At 43.1% G+C, this 23,148-nt stretch overlaps 1 protein-coding gene across 2 annotated transcripts in view; it reads left to right on the forward strand.

Annotated features, from left to right (window-relative positions):
* PLCB1 (phospholipase C beta 1) overlaps positions 1 to 23,148 on the forward strand; it is an 839,164-nt gene that overhangs the window by 643,740 nt on the left and 172,276 nt on the right. For both annotated transcript variants that reach the window (XM_075563986.1, XM_075563987.1), the window contains exons 16-23: positions 91 to 187; positions 6,802 to 6,886; positions 9,300 to 9,424; positions 11,331 to 11,485; positions 16,054 to 16,218; positions 19,012 to 19,111; positions 22,364 to 22,468; positions 22,937 to 23,046. In XM_075563986.1, the coding sequence (XP_075420101.1) occupies positions 91 to 187; positions 6,802 to 6,886; positions 9,300 to 9,424; positions 11,331 to 11,485; positions 16,054 to 16,218; positions 19,012 to 19,111; positions 22,364 to 22,468; positions 22,937 to 23,046 (942 nt within the window). The remainder of the gene's footprint in view (positions 1 to 90; positions 188 to 6,801; positions 6,887 to 9,299; positions 9,425 to 11,330; positions 11,486 to 16,053; positions 16,219 to 19,011; positions 19,112 to 22,363; positions 22,469 to 22,936; positions 23,047 to 23,148) is intronic.

A 23,148-nucleotide genomic window follows, 5' to 3' on the forward strand; every position in this document is an offset into this window, starting at 1 on the left:
CTCAGGCTGGGGGGTCATTTCCCTGGAGATAGGACCCTCGATCCTATCCTGCTGTCACTGAGCGTGCTGTGTTTATTTCTGTCTCTCCAGGGGACTGCGGGGAGCGAGGCCATGGCCACGGAAGAGATGTCTAACCTGGTGAACTACATCCAGCCCGTCAAGTTTGAGTCCTTTGAGATTTCAAAGAGTAAGTTTTCCCCGGAGAAAGTCTTCTGGTGTGGGTGTGCAGAATGGGGGTGCTTCCAACACAAAGTAATTTGATGATGGAACGCCACCCTTCCCAAAACGATTCTGAATGAGCAAGTCTTGAGCAGACACGATGAGTGGAGCCCCGCAGCATCTTCCCTCTGGGCAAAAAGCACATAAGGAAGAATTCCATGATGGTCCTCCCAGATGCTGACTAGAGCTGCGGGCCACACATGGTCATCTGAAAGATTTAGATGAGTTTTACATCTGTACTTGCTTGGATTTAACCTTAACACAGCAGGCTCCGTCCATCGCGTGTCAAAATGGCAATGTTCAAAGAAATGACCCACTCCTCCCCCAGAAGGAAAGCATCCTGGCTTGGTCAGCCCTGATAACTGGACACAAGTCCCTTCCGACTCATGGCAACCTCTCAGCACAGAGCAGAAGTGGCCCAGTGGATTTCTGAGACTGTAAACCTTGCCAGGAATAGAAAACTTCATCTTCCTCCCCGGAGGTTAGCAACCCACTATATACTGCACTGCACCCCCAGGCCACCTTCCTGACAACTCTAACTGGAAACCATCTGCCTCTTCCCTCACCTTACGTGTGTCCAGTGTATTTAGTATATTTATTTAGTAGACTCGCTCATGAACCTCACATCACTTCATGCTTTCCCTCCATCTCAAGCTGTACAATTGAATCCTCTCTCCACAACCCGGTGGAGAACAGGATGGGCCTTTATGTTTTCATGAAATGAAAGATCCTCTCAGGATGAGAGCATCTGGTGGAGCCTTTTGCAATGATAGCTTTGTTGTTACTCTTCTTGTTGCTCCCTTCTCACAGTGACCCTGGGCACAACAGAACCCACCACTGCCCGCTCCTGGGCCATCCTCCCAGTGGTTCCTACATCGGAGCCCATCACTGCAGCCACGTGTCCATCCATCTTGTTGAGGGCCTTCCCCTTTTTCACTGCCCCTCTACTTTAGCAAATACGATATCCTTCTCGTGAAATGCTCTCTCCTGATAACACTCCCAAAGTGGGTGAGCCAAAGTCTTGCCATCCTTGCAAGGATTCAGAATGCTCGGCTGCCCTTCTTTCAAGATGCATGTTTGTCTGGTTTTACAGTCCCTGGTATTTTTTAATAGGCTCTGCCAGGACTATTGTTCAAATGCATCGGTTTTCCTTCGGACTTCCTTATTCACAGTTCCCACTCTCGTAGGCATACAAGGTGACTGAAAACCCCATGGCTTGGGCCAGACAACCTTGAGGCCCCAAAGAAACGCCCTTGCTTTAAAGAGGGCTGTGCAGCAGATCTCCCCAATGCCATTCATAGCTTGCTCTCTTGACTGCTGCTTCCATGAGCATTGATTGTGGGTCCAAGCAAGCTGAGACCCGTGGCAACTTCAGTCTTTCGACACTTACCTTGTTACCTATTGGCTCGGTTGTGAGGATTTTTGCTTTCTTTACCTTGACTTGTAATCCATGCTGAAGGCTCCAGTACTTGACCTTCATCAGTAAATGCTTCAAGTCCTCACACTCAGCAAGTAAGGTTGTGTCCTCTGTATATCACTGGCCTTTGCACATCTCACTGTAAAATTTTACGTTGTCTGTCTGAGCTTCCCTTTCACAAATCTCTGTTTGGCTCTTTGTCATTTCTTCCATTTGCCTTAATTATTCTACCGTTAAAAGCAAGCATCCTAGTCTCTGCTGACATCCCCATTGATCTTTGCTTTCTCATCTCTCTTTTTAGTGACCTTTCACTGTCTTCATGTGGGATGTTCTTGATGCCCTCCCACAGCTCTGCAGGCCTTCTGTCATCCGTGCTTTATGAATCTAATCTGTTCTCGAACTCCGGATGGGCTAGACTCCAGGTCAGATGTGGGCTCTTGTGGACTTGTTTCCTTTTCTTCAACAGGAGCTCACATAGGAGGTCAGCCTGGGGCTACTCATATTGAGCTTCTCCATCGTCTCTTCCCACAGCTGTAGTGAGCTGTACTTCTGTGTCCCCGCCTGGAGGAGTCCACATGTGTGGTCAGCATTAGTGTGGCTGGAAAAGGCTGTTTGCAATTAAGAAGCTGTTGGTCTTGCAAAATTCTACCATGCCATCCCCAGCTTTGTTTCTATCCCAAGACCATGTTTTCCAACTACTATTCCTTCCTTCCTTCCTTCCTTCCTTCCTTCCTTCCTTCTTTCCTTCCTTCCTTCCTTCCTCCCTTCCAGCTTTTATATTCCACTCGCCAATATTATTGGGGAATGTTGACTGCATCCTCGATCAACTTCAGACTGAAGGCATTGGTGGGATTCTTCCATTTCTGCATTACTAGCTTTAGTGGTTGGTGCCTAAATCTGAGGAATCGTGTTATTGATTGCTTTCCTTGAGTTGAGATCAGCATTGTCCTAGCAGGGAAAGCCTCGTACTTCAAGGTAGATCTTGAAATGTCACTTTTGATAAGGAATGCAGCCCCACGTCGCTTGACTGTGTCTTTCTGCACAGAATCATCCAACGACTTTTCTGATTGAAAATGACCAATTACAGTCCTTACCAGCTCACCAGAGACTAGAATATTCATCTTTATGTGCTCCATTTCATTTTTAACAACTTCCAATTTTCCTAGAATCATACTTTGTACATTCCAAGGTCTGGTTGTGAATTGCCGTTTGCAGCTGATTGGTTTTTTATCTTCATTTTGAGTCATGCTCTATCAGCAAGTGAAGGTCTCAAAGCTTTACTCCTCCTGCCCTCTCTGCTCCATCTGCATCATGATGGTCGGCTCTGCTTTGAACAGGCAGCTCTCCTCAGACATATTTTGAGAGCCTTCGACTTGAGTGACTCGCCTACTGGCACGGTCTCTGACGATGTTCAACTTGTATTAATTACATTTTTGGTAACTGGCAATGTTTTGATGCTATCCGTAGATTTTTCAGTGGCGAATTCTTCTGAAGCGGCCAGGCCATTCCTTATTCATAACCTGTTATTCACCTGGAAGCTTCGCTGACACCTGTGCAGTTGGGGTGACCCTGCTGCTATTTGAAATGCCATAACGTTCTGTATCCTAGCAGCACACAAGCCACCACAGTGTGACAGACAGAAGGACAAGTAGTGGGATGCCTTTGCAGACACAGCAGAATCCAGCTCTCTCTTACCACACTTACGTGAATATTTATTATTTTGCCTAGGGTTTGAGCATACTGGCATATGGTATCTAAATTTTTACAGCAAAGAATTTCACTTCCCAAAGTTTCCATATCAAGATATTTTCTTTTTTTTTTTTTTAATTAATAAATCTTTTTATTGGGGCTCATACAACTCTTTTTTTTTCTTCTTTTACATTTTATTAGGGACTCCAACAACTCTTACCACAATCCATACATATACATACATCAATTGTACAAAGCACACCCATACACTCCCTGTCCCAATCACTCTCAAGGCATTTGCTCTTCACCTAAGCCCCTTGCATCAGGTCCTCCTTTTTTCCCCCCCCTCCCTCCCTTTTCCCCCCTCCCTCATATGCCCTTGGTAATTTATACCTCGTTATTTTGTCATATCTTGCCCTATTCGGGGTCTCCCTTCCCCCCTTCTCTGCTGTCCCTCTCCCAGGGAAGAGGTCACATGTGGCTCCTTGTAATCAGTTCCCCCTTTCCAACCCACTCACCCTCCACTCTCCCAGCATCGTCCCTCACTCCCTTGGTCCTGGAGGTATCATCCACCCTGGATTCCCTGTATCTCCAACCCTCCTATGTACCAGTGTACAGCCTCTGTCCTATCCAGCCCTGCAAGGTAGAATTCGGATCATGGTAGTTGGGGGGAGGAAGCATCCAGGATCTGGGGGAAAGCTGTGTTCTTCATCGATACTACCTCACACCCTAATTAACCCATCTCCTCTCCTAAGCCCCTCTATGAGGGGATCTCCATTGGCTGACACTTGGGCCTTGGGTCTCCACTCTGCACTTCCCCCTTCATTTAATATAATATATATATACACATACATATATACATATACACATAAATACACATACATACACACACTTATATCTTTTTTTTTTTTTGCATGATGCCTTATACCTGGTCCCTTGGGCACCTCGTGATCGCACTGGCCGGTGTGCTTCTTCCATGTGGGCTTATTTGTTTCTGAGCGAGATGGCCGCTTGTTCACCTTCAAGCCTTTAAGACCCCAGACACTATCTCTTTTGATAGCCGGGCACCATCAGCTTTCTTCACCACATTTGCTTATGCACCCATTTGTCTTCAGCGATCCTATCATGGAGGTGTGCAGTCAATGATATGATTTTTTGTTCTTTGATGCCTGGTAACTGATCCCTTTGGGACCACTCGATCACACAGGCTGGTGTGTTCTTCCATGTGGACTTTGTTGCTTCTGAGCTAGATGGCCGCTTGTTTATCTTCAAGCCTTTAAGACCCCAGTCACTATCTCTTTTGATAGCCGGGCACCATCAGCTTTCTTCACCACATTTACTTGTTCACCCATGTTGGCTCCAGCTGTTGTGTCGGGAGAGTGAGCATCATAGAGTTCCAATTTAATAAAAGAAGGTATTCATGCATAGAGGGAGTGTTTGAGTAGAGGCCCAAGGTCCTTCAAGATATTTTCTTAATGTTTTAATTACTGATGCAGCTTGAGACAAGTTGTTCCATTGGAACCATCCCAATATAGTCATTTTGACATTACTGCCATTGTCACTTGTTAGAAAATGAATGCTTCCAATCTGCTGATTAAAAGCTCCTAGACACGTCGTGGCCAGCATGCTAAGGCACTGACGTATTAATTCCTTCAGCACATACCAAATACTTGGTAACGACTGCTAGACTTCAAAAAGTACTTTTCTCCTTCTGTTTATGTCTCTCTCTCTCTTTCCCTCTCTCTTTATTTTTTCCCAAGACTATTCGTGAACTTTATTTCACATGCACATTAATTTGCAATACAAGAAGAGTTCCAAGAACCACCACATAACTATCATAACCTCAGAAATATGTTACTCTAATATTGGTAAATAGTACTATGCATGTTAACATGTAAGATGCTTATTCTTAAGTAAGAGGCCTGAGCTCAGCATTGGGCTGCTAACTGCAAGGCCAGTGATTCAAACCTACCACCCTTCGAAAGGAAGAAGATGAGGTCGTCTCCCCCTGTAAAGATTTACAGTCTCCAAAACGCTGAGGAGCAATTCCACTCTGCTCTACAGGGTCCTATGAGTTGGAATCTACTCGTTGGTGGTGGGCTTTGGGCTATTCTCCAATCATAACAAAGCAAAAATGTTAACCTTAGATTTTTCCAGTTAAACTTGGCAAGGGTCAAGTGAAAACAAACTGTGAGTATGCAGTCATGTTCAAATATAATTGGCAACACAAATATGGCTCACATCTCTGTAGAATGGATCATATCAGCTAGTTTGCCATACATTGTGTCATTGTGTTTGATTCTAATGCTGTCTGAATGCAAAGGGTGCAAACGGAGACAGCCAGCCACGGTGGGGAGGTGCCGGTGTCCGCATGAGAGAGAGAGAGAGGCCGCATCTAGTGCAAGCATTCCCACGGTCTCTTTCATAACCTCCAGAAATGACCCCAAGAAGCCAACCTGGCTGACGAGAACAGCAGCTGCCGCACTCTCCCCAAACCCTCGCAGCCAGCCTAAAGGACTTAGCAGAGTGGCCCCTGTACATTTGTTTCTGAGACTGTAATGTCCCTCGCAATGGCTGCTGGGTTTCAACCACTGACCTCACCGTGAGTAGCCCAGGGTGTAGCCTGGTACCTGACCAGGGCTCCTTAAGAGTTAGAATTGATTCGATGGCAGTGGGATTTTTTTTCCCTTTGGTTGAATTTTAGGTTTTTACTCCAAAACCAAGCCAGGTGTAATGCCAGCCAAATTTCCCGGTGAGCTTGTGTGCTTCAGAACAGAATTACTGCATTGGGGTTTCTTGCCTATAATCTTTAACGAAGCACTTCACCAGACCTTTCTTAAGTGAGTGGCCTGGGTGCGAACCTCCCAACTGCGAGGGGGTGGACCTCCATGCTTCAGGCGAGGAGCTGAGTATTAAGCTCAAAATCTATGCATTACGCTGGGGCCCTTTGCCTCATGCTCTAACCTACTAGACTCCCAGCCCTCACATGGCTCTGAAATCATACTGACCCCGCAGAGCAGACAGTGGATCTGTTCCTTAAGGTTTCCAAGACTAAATCGTTACGGGACCAGACAACCTCGTCTTTCTCCTGAGGAGCAGTGGGGAGTTTGAACTCTGACTTTTGACCTTTTGGTTAGCAACCTCATGCTTATCCTACGGTGCCAACAGTGCTCCATCCCCACGCTGTCCACCTCTAAAACCAGCTCCCTAACTTTGTGGGCTCCGTGCCCCTCACTGGTACAACTCCCCTGTAAGTGAGTCTGATCCAAGGAGCAAACGTGAGAAAAAGCCCCAACTCTCTTTCCAGGTAAACAGTTCACTACGAGGGAAAGGGGGTGTGGGGGGCATGGGAAACTTACATATGAAGTTTATGCTGGGTATGAATTGCCTCCAATTTCATTAGACAGTCACCTACAAACTTTGCAATGTCATCCATTACACTTCAATTGCTTTCTTTTCTCTTCTTTTTAACTCAGAAAGAAATAAAAGTTTTGAAATGTCTTCCTTCGTGGAGACCAAAGGCCTTGAGCAGCTAACGAAGTCCCCGGTGGAATTCGTCGAGTATCCTTGATTTGGCGATGTCTGCGAACATCACGTAAAAGAAGTCCAGGGCTATGTAATTGTTTCCAAGGAAGGAGAAATAGGCACACAATGGCTTCAGTCTATATAGCCTGGGCACCTATTGGTTTCTGATCAGTAGTTCTCTGCTGCAACACGAAATGGGCAGGTTGGAAAATGGAAGAGAGAACTAGCTGCAGGGCGAAGGAAGTCCAGTCTTCTGCACCATCAAGTTCTGTGGGCTTTGACAATTGTCTTCATCTAGCTCAGTCTCCGGACCTGTCACATAGGTGGCCTTGTGGTTGTCTGTGTGGGCTAGAGTATTTGTAAAGTCTATGTGTACTTCATACTTCTGTCATAGATATATGTAAAGTATGTGTGCTTATAAAACGTGACTTGGGGGCTCTCAGGAACTACATGTCTAGTCAAAAACTCGTTGTGGCCATGACGATGGGAATAGGAATGTACAGTTCTTATAATGGCTTTGCTGACACTCCTGTCAACAAAACTTACAAAAATTATCTATGAATCAAAAGCACAATGATGAATACTCATAGGCCCAAAGAGCTCTGTTTCATGAAATAAGTCCTAAAATGTTTTCAGTCCATTTAAAAATTCATCAGTAGATGGAGAAAGAGCAAATATTGATTCTATAATACTTTATCAATCTCTTGATAAAATTTCTGGTTATCACTCATATATTCAGTTATGTTTCATATTTAATATTCACAAGAGCCCTATGGTGGAGTAACTGTTTATATTAATTTTTCGATGAGGAAGTGAAGGCAGAGAGAAATAACTGGACCAAAGCCATACAACTGGCAGATTGCAGAATCAGTTTTCAAAGTCCCTTTTGTGAAACACGCCAGCCCAAGTTCAGAGCCTGAAGCTCATCTCTCCCTAAGAGTACTTGATAACTTCACTTTAAAGACAGACACTTGTAGAATTAGTAGTCTTGAGATGGAAAACTGATGATGGTAGGAACCAAAATATGAAATAAAGTCAGACCTCTGTGCTGGATTTACTTTGTTATCAATCGTAAAGAGTAACATGGTCATGGCAAATAGAATTCCTAGAAAAGATTAAGAAATGAGCAGAGAACAAAAATAGCTCTGATTATAGATGGCTTCATGGAATCATTTTATTTAAAGATTCTAAGTGGCTTCTAGACAGTGGATTCAGAGGACCCGCCATGCCCCATGTAGCTAACATGTCTGCTTTGTAATAAGAATGTGAAGTGCTATTCCACTCTTCTTTGCATCAAGAGCCATCCATTGAGTTGCTGATCCAAACATTCAGTAATGATAACTGGAGACCCACTTCTGAGCAGTACTTAAGCTCAATAAAGAAAATGTGCCTTGAGCCTTCCGCTCGTTTAAAGAATGATCTGCATAAATTGAAGATGACAGCAGTAACTCCAAAGGATAAATAACTTTTTAAGGGGCAGAGAGTTTAAATTAATGGTGATAAAATAATATGGGCAGAGATCACAAGAATGCTTACATAAAATGACATAACACTAGTCCATGGCTGTCTATGTAAAGATTGCTGAACTGCACGGGACATCAAGGTCAATTGGCAATTGGTCATTGTCTTCAACGACAATGTTCTACATCCTGCTTGGGGTCTTAAAAGCTGGTGAACCCCCATCTAAGATCTCTCTGCCCAGAAGCAGAAGACTGAAGAAAATCAAGGACCCATGGAACCATTGGTTCAGTAGACTAGTGGACCAGGAGAATATCAGTCTCTACTTCGCCGAGACCAGAAGAACTAGATGGTACCTGGCTACCACTGTGAAAGTCCTGCGTAGGATGAAGAAAAATGTGGAACAAAACTCAAAATCAATAAAATTTAAAAGACCACACTCACTGGTCGACAGAGACTGATAGAATTCCCAGTGTGGTCTTCAGTCCCCATTGAGATTCACAGGGGGGAAATGGTCAATTAATGTATTGTGCTGTGTGTGTTGTCCCCAAAAACAGTTTTTCAAGGTATATAGTTCCATTATCTTCTTCTGCCGTACACAGTGTCTTCCTTCCCTCGTGATGTAACACGTTCAAGCTTCCTGTGTGTCTTTAACCAGAGGACTGACTCAACTGCTGCGCTGCTACCTCTATCAGGCCTGCGAAGAAGATACTATGTTTCTATCATAAAATCCCATTCATTCTGTCGGTCACAAAGGGTTGGTGTGTGTGTGTGCATTTCACTTCACTCGCTAGCTCCATGAGTTTATGAACATGGATCTCCTTTCCCTAAAGAGAAAGATGCAGTGTGGCCTTTCAGTTAATATTAGTGACTTTTTTTAATCAAAAGACCATTTTATTTGTTCAGATGTTGCCAACATTATTTTCTAGACATTTACTTTCTCTAGTGACGATTTCCGTAACTGTATTCGCTACTTAACATGATGGTCCAGATACAACAAGATGCAGCTGAGCAGAATATACCCCAAAGGAACACGTGTGGATTCGTCTAACTACATGCCTCAGTTGTTCTGGAATGCAGGCTGCCAAATGGTTGCACTGAACTTCCAAACAGTGGGTGAGTAGCCCAGCTCAGGTTCGAGGGTACAGCCACATGTCCAGAAACCGTCGTCAAGGGATCGGAAGAAGAGAAATATTCCAGACTTGATTTGAAAAATGCAAGCAAAGTTCACTGAAATAAATATCAGTTCCATAAAAAAAAAATAAATTCATGGGACTTTGACAAATGAGATAATTTCTTCAATAATTTATGATCTTTATTTCTATTGATAGTTACATTCTTTTTCAAGCACATGCTTTTTAATATATCCATTATTACTTTTAATGATTTACTGTAATTTAATTATTTATTGTAAAATTTTGGATATGTATATTGCCAGAAATACATGTGTACATTTTTCCCTCTTAACTCCTTGTTTTTAAAAAGATGTGAAAGCTATCTTTAAATTCTATACGAAAGCATTCTTTTTCATTGCTGTAAAGTAAGCATATTTAACAACTCAAAATCTATTTCCTAGCTCTGCTCTGGTCGTGGAGGATATTTTTACTTACTGTTTAAATAATAGTCTAAATCTTGAATGCAACATGTCAACTGGGTCTCCTACTATTCTTCTGGAAAAGTTCCTTAAAATAATCCTTTACATTAAAGGATAAAATAATTACAAAAGAAATTCTTATATTAAAGAAAACAAAAACGACAGTTTGAAGAATTATGTGTATGTATATCAAATGTTCACTAAAAAGGTTGTACCAGATTCATCCTCACCATCAATTAACGCTGACCTCTCATTTGGAATCTTGCTCAAGTATCACCATTAAAAACTAATAACAAAGTACCAAGTGAAATATATTTCCCACTGCTAGCTGCATCTCTTTGATGAATGATGAAGTGTCGCTCACTGCCATTAAGTGGCGTGCTATATGTCATCCATTTGTTTCTGAAGTAAATCTATTTCTTATTTGTGCATTATTTTCTAAAGCGTATGATTTTCTAGAGGGGCTTTTAGTGTAGCGTTGGGTACTCAGTCCAACATGGGGGGTTGACATTACAGTAACCTCATGAGAGCTGCATGGCACTCTGAAATAACCCCGCCATTACTGCTCTGCGGTCTTTATGAATGGGCCACAGCACAGCTGATTGGGAGCAACTGACAGCTCCCTAAATGCCTTACGACTTCAAGTGCACTTTTTAGCACCTGCATGGCAATGATCGTGAATGTTCACTTGACATAATCAGTGAATCCCAGGAAAGCTTTCAGTGGCAGTTGCTGGCCACTGGGACAGCGTCCATTAGAAATAGGTTACACTAAATAGAAATCAAAGGAATTCACCTTTTCAAAAGAGGATAGTTCCATAATGCGGGTACACACACGCAAAACACACGCCTGTGAATGATAGCATTTGTCGATAAGATGTAGAGAAAGGTCCTCAAACACAGGACTAGAAGCACATATGAAAGGTCTTTTATTAAAATGCATAAAACCTTCTGCAAAGGTGCATTCTATTGAATATAACTGATGAGACGCTTAGAGCTTTCCCAAGGATATCCACTAAGACATTGTATGTGACAGTGAAAATTGGAAGAATGGAAAATGCGCTCGAAGAGAGAGCTGGCTAAATGTGATTCCTCAAATGTGTCTATTCAGAGAGCGTTTATAAAGCTGTTAAAAGTTGGGCAGGAAATATTTGATTGTATGGATATAATCTATATTTAAATGATGTTTTATGTAGAGAGAAAATTGACTCTACGCCCAACTGCTGGCAGTGATTAGCTCTGGATTTCAGACATCTGCTTTTTCTTAATGGTGCTTTCAAAATTTCTACAACAAATAAACATTACTTTTGTAAAGGAGAGTAGAGTAAAAAGTGGATTTTAGTACATGGGGAGCTAATAAGATCACACATTTCTCTTGCTCGAAATAGAAACACTATTTCCACTAAAGGTCTGTCTTTTTGGTATTCAGACTTGGCGATGCAGATCAACATGGGCATGTATGAATACAATGGGAAGAGTGGCTACAGATTAAAGCCGGAGTTTATGCGGAGGCCTGACAAGCACTTTGATCCATTTACCGAAGGCATCGTAGATGGAATCGTGGCTAACACGTTATCGGTTAAGGTAGGAGCAGCTCAGTGCAATATTACCTCCAAGAAAGTCGTGAACTCATCCATCGTCTTTGTGGAACTACAAAGTTCAGTCATTAAAGGCTTGGTAAAGCCTCTACTTCCTTCATACATTTTTTTCTTTAATGAGTAAACCCGCATTATAGTCTCCAAAATGTAGAATCAGAACTACCATAGGACCCAGCAACTCCAATCCTTGGTACATACCCCAAAAGAATCGAAAGCAGAGACAGGAACAGAAACACGAATATAAATATTTATGACAACACTTTTCTCAGGAGACAAAAGAGGGAAACAGCCTATATTTCCAGTAATAGGTGACTGGTTATCTCCATTCAATGGAATAACACTCTGTGGGAAGAGAAATGAAGTCTTGCAACATGCTACAACACGGATGAACCTTGAAACCATTATGCTAAGTCAACTGAGTCAGACTTTGCAGGACAAATACTCTAATCTAGCCCCACTTACATGAAATGGGCGCAGGTACAGAGGCAAGGGTTTCTCAGAGGTCACCGGAGGTGGCAGTCTTTCCTCACTGGGCACTGGGTTTCTGTTAGTGGCAGTGCTGTCGTCTGGAACTGGGTGGTGGTGACGGCTGCACATGAGGAACAGAACCAATGTCCCTGAATTGTATGAAATGTAGACTGTGTATAAACGGAGAGCTGGTAAATGATCTATATATTTTACAATAAGTCTTTTTTAATCCAGTCAATTTTTAGAAACCACATGTATGAGATTCAGTGGCTGCGTCCCACTCTAAAGATGATACAAATTTAACCTTAAATTCATAAAAAGAGATAGTGAAAGTTATCATAGCTCTTATCTTCTGTTGGTATAAATATCCCAGATAAATTCACCATAAAAATTAATGTCCTCTATTAAAGAGCTCTTCTACATTTTTCCCTCTTGGTTCAATAGAAGTATTCTACTAAGTAGAATTAGAAAATGGGGATTCTCTCAGTATGTTAACTTAATATTCAATACACCCACTCATGTTTCTATAATATGGCCTTTGAAAACCTACTAGTGCATTTAAGGATTCAAACACACATATTAGTAATGACAGTTATTTTCTTACATATAAATCCAACCCTGGAGTAAAACATTCCAAATTATTCTCTCCAGTCTCTTAGAATGATGATTCAACTAAGATTTTTAAGAATCTGACAGTTGTCAGAAAATATTTTTAATCTATGAATGGAAATCCATTTTTATAAAGAACTTTATGAAGAGCTTCTATAAGCCTTTGGTTGTTGCAGCTAGAATTCTATTTGTTTTTACAGGTCCCTCTCTTTTCTGTTTCATGACAGGAAATATTCGTATTGACATAAATGCAATTTTTATATCGACCTTAAACCAACTCTTACTATTCACCACCATCAAGCGATTGAGACTCATAGTAACCCAACAGGAAAGGGCACTATTGCTCCTGTGTTTTTCTAAGACGAACTTTTTAAAGAAGTCAAAAGCCTCCTCTCTTTCACACAGAGCTGCTGGAGGTTTCAAATGGTAGGCCTGAGATTAGCAGCCCAACATGTAACCATGACAACACTGGGGAATCCCTTGAAGCAAGGCATTAAAAAACACCCAAAAAACTATATTCTAAAATACTACATAAAAACTATATTCTAAAGGTACTCTGTGACTATTTAATGGATTAGCCATTGAGCCCACTTGTACATTAAAACATATGCTTTATGTTTACCTTAAAGCTTATATCAAAAATTAAAAACAAAGTTTCAAATCAAATGATCAAAAAATAAAAAGTTTCAATAGAGTCTCACAATTTCATCCCTCAAAACTTTTCCATTTATTTTTTAAAAACTGAAGGTGGCAGAGCTCTAGTTTCAAGGTTATCTTTATTTTAGGAAACCATTTTCAGCGATGAATATTTTATTTCTATCAAGTTTGATTAAAATAAACCCCAAGCATCATGTACTAATAAATGTTATTTTCAGATCGGCATCCAAATGTTGTCAGGTGGGTTAAACTAATAAGATTGTTTGCTTGCTTTTTGATTATTTTTCTAAAAGCATGCTTCTGCGGGATGCAAGCAATTATAAACACTCGCAGCGTGGAAGATTATATAGCGATGCCATCAATGTAGGGGAGTAAGTGAAACTGTGAAGGAGGCAGAGTTGAGCCTCTGAGACAGAGGCTCTCTTCTTCCTGTTAGTAGCCTCTGCTTGGGCAGGACAGGTTACAGAAGAGTCCTGCCATTCACAACCAGAACCCACATGGGGCACTGGCATCTTTAGTTGTGTCTTTGTACTGATCTTTCAGCATTGACTTCGTCTAGAACCAAAAGGAACCTGTGAGCTCAAATGATGTTCCAACACCCTACTTGACTCATGAGCATGTTGTGATTTAACATTGTTGGTTTCCTTTTCAAATGTCTGCTTTGATCAAACATGCTATTGTCATCGTTGTCGTTGTCAGGTGCCATTGAGTCTGTTCCAGCCCATAACAGCCCGAGTTACACAGAAGGAAACTCTGCCCCTTCCTGTGCCATCCTCCCAATGTCATGTTCAAGCCCATTGTTGCAGCTACTCTGTCAACACATCTCATTGGGTTTTCCTCTTTTTTGGCCAACCTTGTACTTTACCAAGAATAATGTCCTTTTCTAGGGAATGGTTTCTCCTGATAATGTGTCCAAAATATATGACATGAAGTCTCAACACCCATGCTTTTAAGATGTAAACTGGCTGTACTTCTCCCAAGGTCGATCAAACATGTTAAGCTCACAGGGTGCATCTGAATCCCCAGTCTGACTCTCATGACTTGGAAGTTTGCCTGCCAAATCTTTCTACCCAAGGAGGCCCTCAGGTTAAACAAGGAGTTAATAGCCTGTCGATGCCATGACTCGGGCTGAAAACATCCAGGGAAACTAGCTGAAGGCCTCCTCATCACGGTCACCACTGTCTATCAGTTTGCCAGACTGTGGTCACTTGTACAGTCCTCACCATACGTATTCCATCTGTGTGCTGGGCACATAGTCAGAAGCTGGGTTATATGAAGACCAATGTGGTGTCAGACTGGAGGAAGCCCTACTCACAGTTTTCAATCTGCAGATGATGCAACTTTACAGGCTGGTGTGGGAGGAGGTCGCGAATCACCCACTCGTGAAGGTGGGGAATTGCAGCTCCGGTGATGGAGGAGAACTCAGTGGAAAGCGAACAAAACTCCTCACAACTGGACCGATAATCAACATCGTGACCACTGGCGCAAAGGTGACACTTGGCAAGGTTTTCATTTCATGATGTTTGAATTCACAATCAGTGCTCTTGGAAGCAGCAGTCAAAAGATGAAAAGTCACGTGGCATTCGGTAAATGAGCTGCACCAAACCTCTTTAAAGTAGTGAGAAATGAAGCTGTTTCTTTTTTAAGACTAAGGTGTGCCTGATACTTTCAGTTGCCTCCGATGCATGTGAAAGTTGGGCATCGAATAAGGAAAACCAAAGAAGAATTGATGTATTTGAGTTACAATGCTGGCAGAGAACACGGAAAGTACCATTGACTGACAAAAGAACAAAGAAATCTGCCTTGGAAAAAGTACAGCCAGAATGCGTCATGAAGCAAGAATGGCAAGACTTCATCTCACATGCTTTGGGTATGGTATCAGGAGACGAACATCATGCTTGGTCAAGTGGAGGATGAGCAGAGAAGAGGAAGACCCCGGGCAGGATGGACTGGCACAGTGGCTGCATGGGTGGGCTCAAGCACAAGAACAGTTGTGAGGAAGGTTCATTGCTCGGCGATGGTCAGCTCTGCTGTACATTGAGTCACCATGAATCGGAACCATGGTGGTGGCACCAAGCTACTACAACTCCATCATGGCCTTTGCCTGGCTACATCTTCTGTAATTGACTTAGAGCTCAGTCAGCCTCGGAGCTGCATGATCCTGCTAATATTTTGCTAAAGTTTGACCCCCAACTTGATTTCTGGCCGTGGTCATTGGACTAGATCTCAGAAATGTGTTGACCAGCACACTCTTTTATTCCACCCAGACACTCTGAACTCTGTGTTTTTTATTTGCCTGCGCTGGCTTCTGCCCTCTCTGATACCCAGGAGCAGGATGTTTGTGGTTGGCCTTTGTGGTTGGCCTCCACCCTTGTGGACTCTCTGACCCCCTGATTAAGCCCTTACACAATTAGACAGACATAGGAGACTTTTTATGAGTATGCAATCCCCCTCCCATTTCTTATTTCATTGCACCGTGTCCATGGTTTAGAAGTTAACAAAAATTACTTGCAACTGTGTGGATGGCTACTCAGGTGACATTAGGTGTGATAACAAACTGGACTTGTTTAAAGTCAATATTTAGCCCATTGATCTCCTTCTATAGCAGTTGGTCTTATTAATCTACTTGTGACCTCAGCCTTTCCAATAGCGATGCCTCTATCGATTCTTTAAATGAGACACAAACCATATTTCTGCTCGCACTCCCTTTTTCCATCTTGCCTGTGGCTCAGCATTCGTCATCAGTATCCTCACTTCCGGGATCACGGTCTGCCTCTCTGCGTCTCTCTGTGTTGACATTCTGCTGTGGCTATTTTCTAGATTATTTCCGGCCAGTTTCTTTCGGATAAGAAAGTCGGGATCTATGTGGAAGTGGATATGTTCGGTTTGCCTGTCGACACAAGGAGGAAGGCCTTCAGGACCAAGACATCCCAAGGAAATGCAGTCAATCCTGTCTGGGAAGAAGAACCCATTGTTTTCAAAAAGGTCAGTTTGGTGTTCCTGATAGGAAATGTAATGATTCATTCCATGTGGTTTGCATGGAGAAAAACAGGAAATGAGTAACCGTATGACTCTGCTGCTTAATTTAAGAATTGAAACATTCATCAAGCAATAGTATTTTGAAAGCTATCTTAGGGTGTTGAGAATTCTATTGTAAATCAATCAATGGATTCTAGCATACCTCTCTTAGGAAGACATGAAGAACATATCAGTGTAACTCATATTCATGCATGATCAAGTGCTAAATGATAGATTTCCCATGTAACTTAAATGGAGTGCAAAGTAGGGAATAAAATGCTAGCCCAGACAAAGTATGCCTGTACTTGCTTTACAAAGAATATGCATTACCACTCCTGGAGGCTTCAGGCCCTAGTCCGGCCAACTTGTGTCTGTGTTCTGTTTGATAAGTCTTTCCCACCCCATGAGGCCCTTCCATCCCCCTCCACTGAAAAAAAAAAAACAGTCTTCGTTACATAAGTTTACACCAATCACAGGAAACCCAGAACACATAGACTTTCCTACCAGGCCCTTGCTCTGATTTGTCCAGAACAACCAGGAAGGCGGTCTCTGCAAAGGCTGTATCTGCTTCTCTAGCGCTGTAGTGAGCTTCCCCTGCCCTCTCTCCATCTCTAGGTACCTTTGGGTAACTGAAGGCTACAATAAGCCTGGGAAATTCCCCTTCTCTGTGATAAACACGGAGTCTTTAGGTGGTTCTGTGCTAGGCCGCTAGCAAGAAGATTAACTGTTGGAGTCCACCTGTCCTAATGACCTGGCACCACCATCAAAGAAATACCCAAGAGGGCGGCTTTAATGGACAGAGAGTCAATGCATTTTCTCACAGTTTACAAAGTGCCTAGTCTGCTTCTAGGGCCCCAGCCCTCGGAAAGTCTACCCTCTCTGAGCAAAATTTCTGTCTCCGTGTTCTCAGTGTTGCTTGGAAATCCCCACACGGCATTTATTGTCCTCACGTCTGCATGGGTTTGGCTGAGTCCAGTCTGCCCTGAATATCAAACATGATTGGTTTAAGAGGACTGTGGGCCGACATCGCCTCATTAGCATAAGACAGGAAAGCCTTGTTCCACACGGGATTGATTACATCCGCAGGCGTGGGAGTGAGTAACACAATGCAATCCAAAGCAGGAGCCAAGGTAGCCCAGAAGTAAGACCTGACAAGCTATTTCGTTGGAGGGGGGGGTGCGGGGGGGAGCAGCCCTTTGGAGCATAGTTCTAATTTGACATGCACAGGGCCTGCACACATCACAGTGAACTGCACCTGGCGATAAGCATGATTAGCTTCACAGAGGTCAGTTACGCTGGGCATCGTGAAGTGTTGTCCTTTGGCATGGGCACTCCCAGGGAAAGGCACTTTGGGGAGCCCCTATAACAGCAGGTACCGTTATCAATTGACTGTCGGATTCCCATGCATCGACCTATGTTTTCTATTTCCTGAAAAGGAATCCAGTGAGTGTAATCTATGGTTGTTAGTTTTCCTCACATGAATACATCCCTAGTTACTCCTAACAATCACTCAACTATTTACAAGAAAGCAAAACCGTATCTAACACATAGGTTCCCAAACTTACTTGACCTACCTCCTCCTTTTCAGGAAAAAAAATGGTGCAGTGCCCGCCTGGCAATTATTATTATTGCTTCTTTTTCTCTCACCCATAATCCAGGACCAAGGGTAGATGGTATCTGCTTCTGCACCATCTCTGGATTGTTCCAGGGCGCCCCAGCCAGGGGGCAGTATTGCCTACTCTGGGAAACACTTATGTAGTACAGGAGAGAGCTACAAAACATTTGTGGGAAAACGGTTAAGGGATCATGGAGATTTAACACAAAATTTGTGAAGCCCCCCACACATCGTCTGTGTGGTTTCTGTGGTCATCATATAATAACCGTGTGGTTCAGAACACGGGCCCTGTGGGCCAGCTGCCTGCATTCAACTGCCAAAGCTACCACTTAACACCTAGGGAACAGTAGAGCAGTTAGCGTTTCTGTTTGTGGCCTGGGATTTTCCAAATATTTGCTGAATTTAATAATAGAATCTACCTCCTGACACTTGACAAGATGCAATACGTCCTGGCCTGCCATTGTAATCAACAGCGTTTTAAAAGTCTTGTCTCCCTGACATGATATGCCACTGTGCATCCCATGCTGCTTTACATTGGGGTGGGGGTGGGGGAATTAATTGAGTCATTATTTATTGCTTAATTTGGAACTAAGTTTATAAAGCAGTAGCATTTTGAGAACTGTCCTGAAGGCTGTTTTGTTGTTATGTTTGTGTGCTTGCTTTCGCTGTGAAAGTATCAAAGGCACTTGCTTTGAAACTGTAAATGGTAGCGCTCACGTGACGGTACCGCCACTCCTCTGTGTGCATAAGCCTGGGATTTGTATCCATGTGTCCACGTGGAGCGTTTACCTTACAAAGAAGAAAACGTTCCATGCTTGGAACAAACAACGACCTCACTGGGCGATGATGGATAGAGCACAAACAGATCCATCCTGCTCGGGGTCTTCGTTTGAAAATCTAAATCCTGCGAGGACCTTCAAAAAGTGTGTTTGTTGGGGCGGGGGTAGGGGGAGGAGGTTGATGGATGAAAAGGTTGTGACATTTTCCCCAGGAGCCTTCTGAAGCACCTTTGTGGAGCGGCGGCTTCACTTTCTGTCAAGATGAGCTGTCAGCATTCCCCCAGGAATCATCAAAGCTGCGCCTTTTGCGTACCAGGGGTCGGATTCTTTCTGGGCGATGCTCACTCTTTCTTCCCATTCCTGTAGGTGGTGCTCCCTTCCCTGGCCTGTCTGAGAATAGCCGTCTATGAAGAAGGAGGTAAATTTATTGGTCACCGGATCTTACCAGTGCAAGCAATTCGACCAGGTATGGAAAGGAGGAGCTTTTTATTAGAATTATTTAAAAAAGCATCGTTATCTGCACTTTTCAGTTGTTATAAAAGCAGGGCTATGATTATTTATCGCTGGCAGTTTCGTGTTTGGTGTTAGGATATAATACATTAGTCAATTATTGCCATACTAATTCTGAGTAGTGAGAAAACTAAAAGCTCATTGGCTTTCATACCCATTTGGATGGATATCATTTTTAAAAATCATTTTATTGGGGGCTCTTACAGATCTTGTAACGTCCCATACATCAATTGTACCAAGCATATTTGTCCATAGGTTGCCATCATCATTTTCTAAACATTTACTTTCTATTTGAGCCCTTGGTATCACCATCAGTTTTTCTCCTTCCTCCCCCTCTTCCACCATCATGACCCCCTGATAAGTTATACATTATTATACTTTTCACATCAGACATGGACCACTGTCTCCCATTACCCCATTTTCTTTATAAAAGAAAGTAACAAGTGTTCATCAGAATATGGGGAAATTGAAGTTTTCATCCTTTACTGATGGGAATGTAAAATGGTTCAGCCCATGGAAATATGAATACATTAATGGATAAATAAAATGTGGTATCTACACATAATGGACTGTTACTAAGCCACAAAGGGAAATAAAGTTACAATACGTGCCATGATGTGGATGAGCCTAGGAGAAGGACATCAGACACAAAAAAGGCAAGCTTGAGGGATACATCAGTCTTGCTACTGGGATTTCAGTTCATACACACGTGGGTTTGTTCCAAATGAACCATGTCTACACATTCCTCTGCAATCAGTGGATGTGCCGGCAAGTTCTCTCGGAGATGCACTAATTCTAGACTATGCAAGCGCCTGAAAAGGAGGCCCGACGAACATGATGGTGGGGCAAGAGGAAAGTAAAAGGAAATAGAGAAATGAACCAGGAGGCAAAGGACATTTATAGAGGCCTAAACACAGGCACAAATATATGTGAATACATATATAACAAGAGGGGACTAGAACTATGTGTGTGTGTATTAAGAATTAAGGTTGCAGATGGACATTGGGCCTCGACTCAAGTACTCCCTTAACACAAGAACTCTTTGTTCTAACAATCGGCATTCTGTGATGCTCACCTTCCTGACATGATCACTGAAGACAAAATGGATGCATAAGCAAATGTGAAGAAAGCTGATGGTGCCTGGCTTTCAAAAGATATAGCATCTGGGTCTTAAAGGCTTGAAGATAAAAAGGCAGTCATCTAGCTCAGAAGCAACAAAGCCCACATGGAAGAAGCACACCAGCCTGTGTGATCATGAGGTGTCGATGGGATCAGGTATCAGGCATCTAAGACCCAGAACAAAACCATACCCAAGATGAATGAGTTGCGAGGTGGGGAGGAAGCGGGAATGGGGAGCATGGAGTAGAGACCCAAAGTCTATCTATAGACAATTGGACATCCCCTCACAGAGGGGTCGCAGGGAAGGTATGAGCCAGTCAGGGTGCAGTACAGCACCGATGAAACACCCACTTTCCTCTAGTTGTTTGCTGGTTCCTTCATCCCCATCATGACCTCAATTCTACCTTACAAATTGGATTAGACCAGAGCATACACACTGCTACAGATAAGAGCCAAAACACAGGGAATCCAGGATAGATAAACCCCTCAGGGCCAACACTGAGAGTAGAGATACCAGAAGGATTAGGGGAGGGTAGGGGAGAAAGGGATAATCAATCACAAGGCTCAATCTAGAACCCCTCCCAGGGGGGGAAGTGAATAATGGAAAAGTGGGTGAGGGGTGATGAAGGATGATGTAAGATATGAAAATAATATTCTACAACATAGCAAGGGTTCATGAGGGAGGGTGGCAGAGGGAGGGGGAGGAAAGGGGGAGCTGATAGCAGGATCTCAAGTGGGAAGAGAATGCTCTGAAAATGATGAGGCGGCATATGTGCTTGACACACTGGATGACTGTATGGATTGTGATAAGAGATGTAAGAGCCCCTATTAAAAGTACTTTTTTTTTACACACACAAAAAAAGAGGCCCGATCAAAAGTGTAGCTGCCCAGGGAATCCACTAAAAACCAGAGCAGAACAAACCCCTGCCATGTAGTTGGCTCCAGCATATAAGAGCACCATAAAATCCTGTTTCATTTTGTTATTGTTGTTGGTTTTGTTTTATTTTCATTCATATGTGTTTTCTAAAGATAAAATCCAAGATAGGTGGATCTATAGAAACAGCGACTGGATAAATCATTTCTTAGGGGGACAGCAGGGGAGGTTGGGGGGGAAAGAGGGAGCTAATAACAAGGAATGTAAGAAAGAAAAAGAATTCTAAAATCGATTGTGGGGATGATTGCATAACTATTTTATATAGGAAGGAACTATTGAATTGTATTACATGTGAACCACATATCAATAAAACCATTTAAAACAAAACAGCAACACTCACTGCCATCCATTCAACGCCAACGCATGGCAACCCTAGACAGGGCTTCCAAGGCTGTCGTGTTTCAGCTGTGGGGAGAGGGAATGGAGAGGCATTGCCGAATGGGCACTCAGGTTCTGTGAGGACTAATTAAAAGATTTGGAAATATACAGTGTTGACAGGTGTACAACATGGTGAATGTAATTGGTTAAAGTGTCAAAATCTGTGATATATGAGTGTATGTTTTAACACAGTAATATAGAAAACAAAGTAAAAGCCTCATTGGCTTATAACGAGTATCTGTGTTTGTGCTCATGGATCTGTGGGATTTCAAGGGTTTGGCTGATGTAGGCTATCCTCCACTGGGCCGGTGTGCTTCATGCCCTGCGCTGGGTGCAGGTCCGCAGCCAATGAATGCCTCCACTGTGGTGCTCAGGCTGACTGGGAGCCACACGCCGAGGAAGCGCTTCTCATGATGAACCGCTGGAGTGTCAAAGAGAAAGCCGAACGCTGCCTAGTGTACTTATTGCCGGAGAACACTTTGGTCAAGAATTCCATCTCTGCTCATAGTGTAGAAATCTCTTTGGTGGCAAAAGAATGGGGGGAGCAGGAATGTGATTCAAAAAGGGGACACAAGCCAGAAAGAATCCATAACGTGCTCTTGTTTGATGAGGCAAAACCAGTGTCTTGTTAGTCAGGGCCATGTCATGAATGCAGTAGCCTGTGTACTAGCCCGTGTCACCTAAAAGGAACACTTATATCGCATGGATGTCCACATGTCATAAGTAACATTGTAAAGAAAATCCGTAAGCCACATTGGTGCTCTCGTTACCCTCCAGGGTATCACTATGTCAGTCTGAGGAACGAGAGGAACCAGCCTCTGACACTGCCGGCTGTTTTTGTCAACATAGAAGTGAAAGACTACGTGCCAGACACGTATGCAGGTAAGCCACCTAATTTAGAGACATAGTCCCTACCAGATCACCCATCTTCGTGTGTTTAATATTGTCTTGAATTGAAATTAAATGTATGTCTCTGCGCAAGCAGTTGGGGGTTCACCAAAGCAATATGATCCTGACTGCCTTTCTCTTTTCCCATTAATTTTGTCATTTGTGAAATGACAGGAGTTGGGTTCTAATTCCCACCTTTGGGCACATGAATAAATAAAGGAGAGATGAGTATGTAAAGAGGGTCAATAAAGTGGATAGGTAGGTGGGGAACTGAGGATACTGGCTGGACTAATGCAAGACTGGCTAGATGGAAGGGTAAATGGCAATGGAGAATGGCTGATGGATGAGTAGAGGGATAGATGGGTAGGTGGTTAGGAAGTGAGAGGCCAGAGGGAAGAATGTATGGAGAGGAACCATTAGCTCCAAGACCCTTGCTGGATGACATGTCTTCTTCCCATTCAGATGTGATTGAAGCGTTGTCAAACCCAATCCGCTATGTGAATCTCATGGAACAGAGAGCTAAGCAGCTGGCGGCCCTGACACTGGAAGACGAAGAAGAAATTAAGAAGGAGGTGAGAGGGTCTTCCAGTCGTAAGCATTGTTTTCACCCTTACTTGCTGGACAGACATGATCATGTCATCAAATATCTGGATCAAGTGTTTCCTATTTCATTC

This window comes from Tenrec ecaudatus, chromosome 12, assembly GCF_050624435.1.
Source record: "Tenrec ecaudatus isolate mTenEca1 chromosome 12, mTenEca1.hap1, whole genome shotgun sequence".
Taxonomy (NCBI): domain Eukaryota; kingdom Metazoa; phylum Chordata; class Mammalia; order Afrosoricida; family Tenrecidae; genus Tenrec; species Tenrec ecaudatus.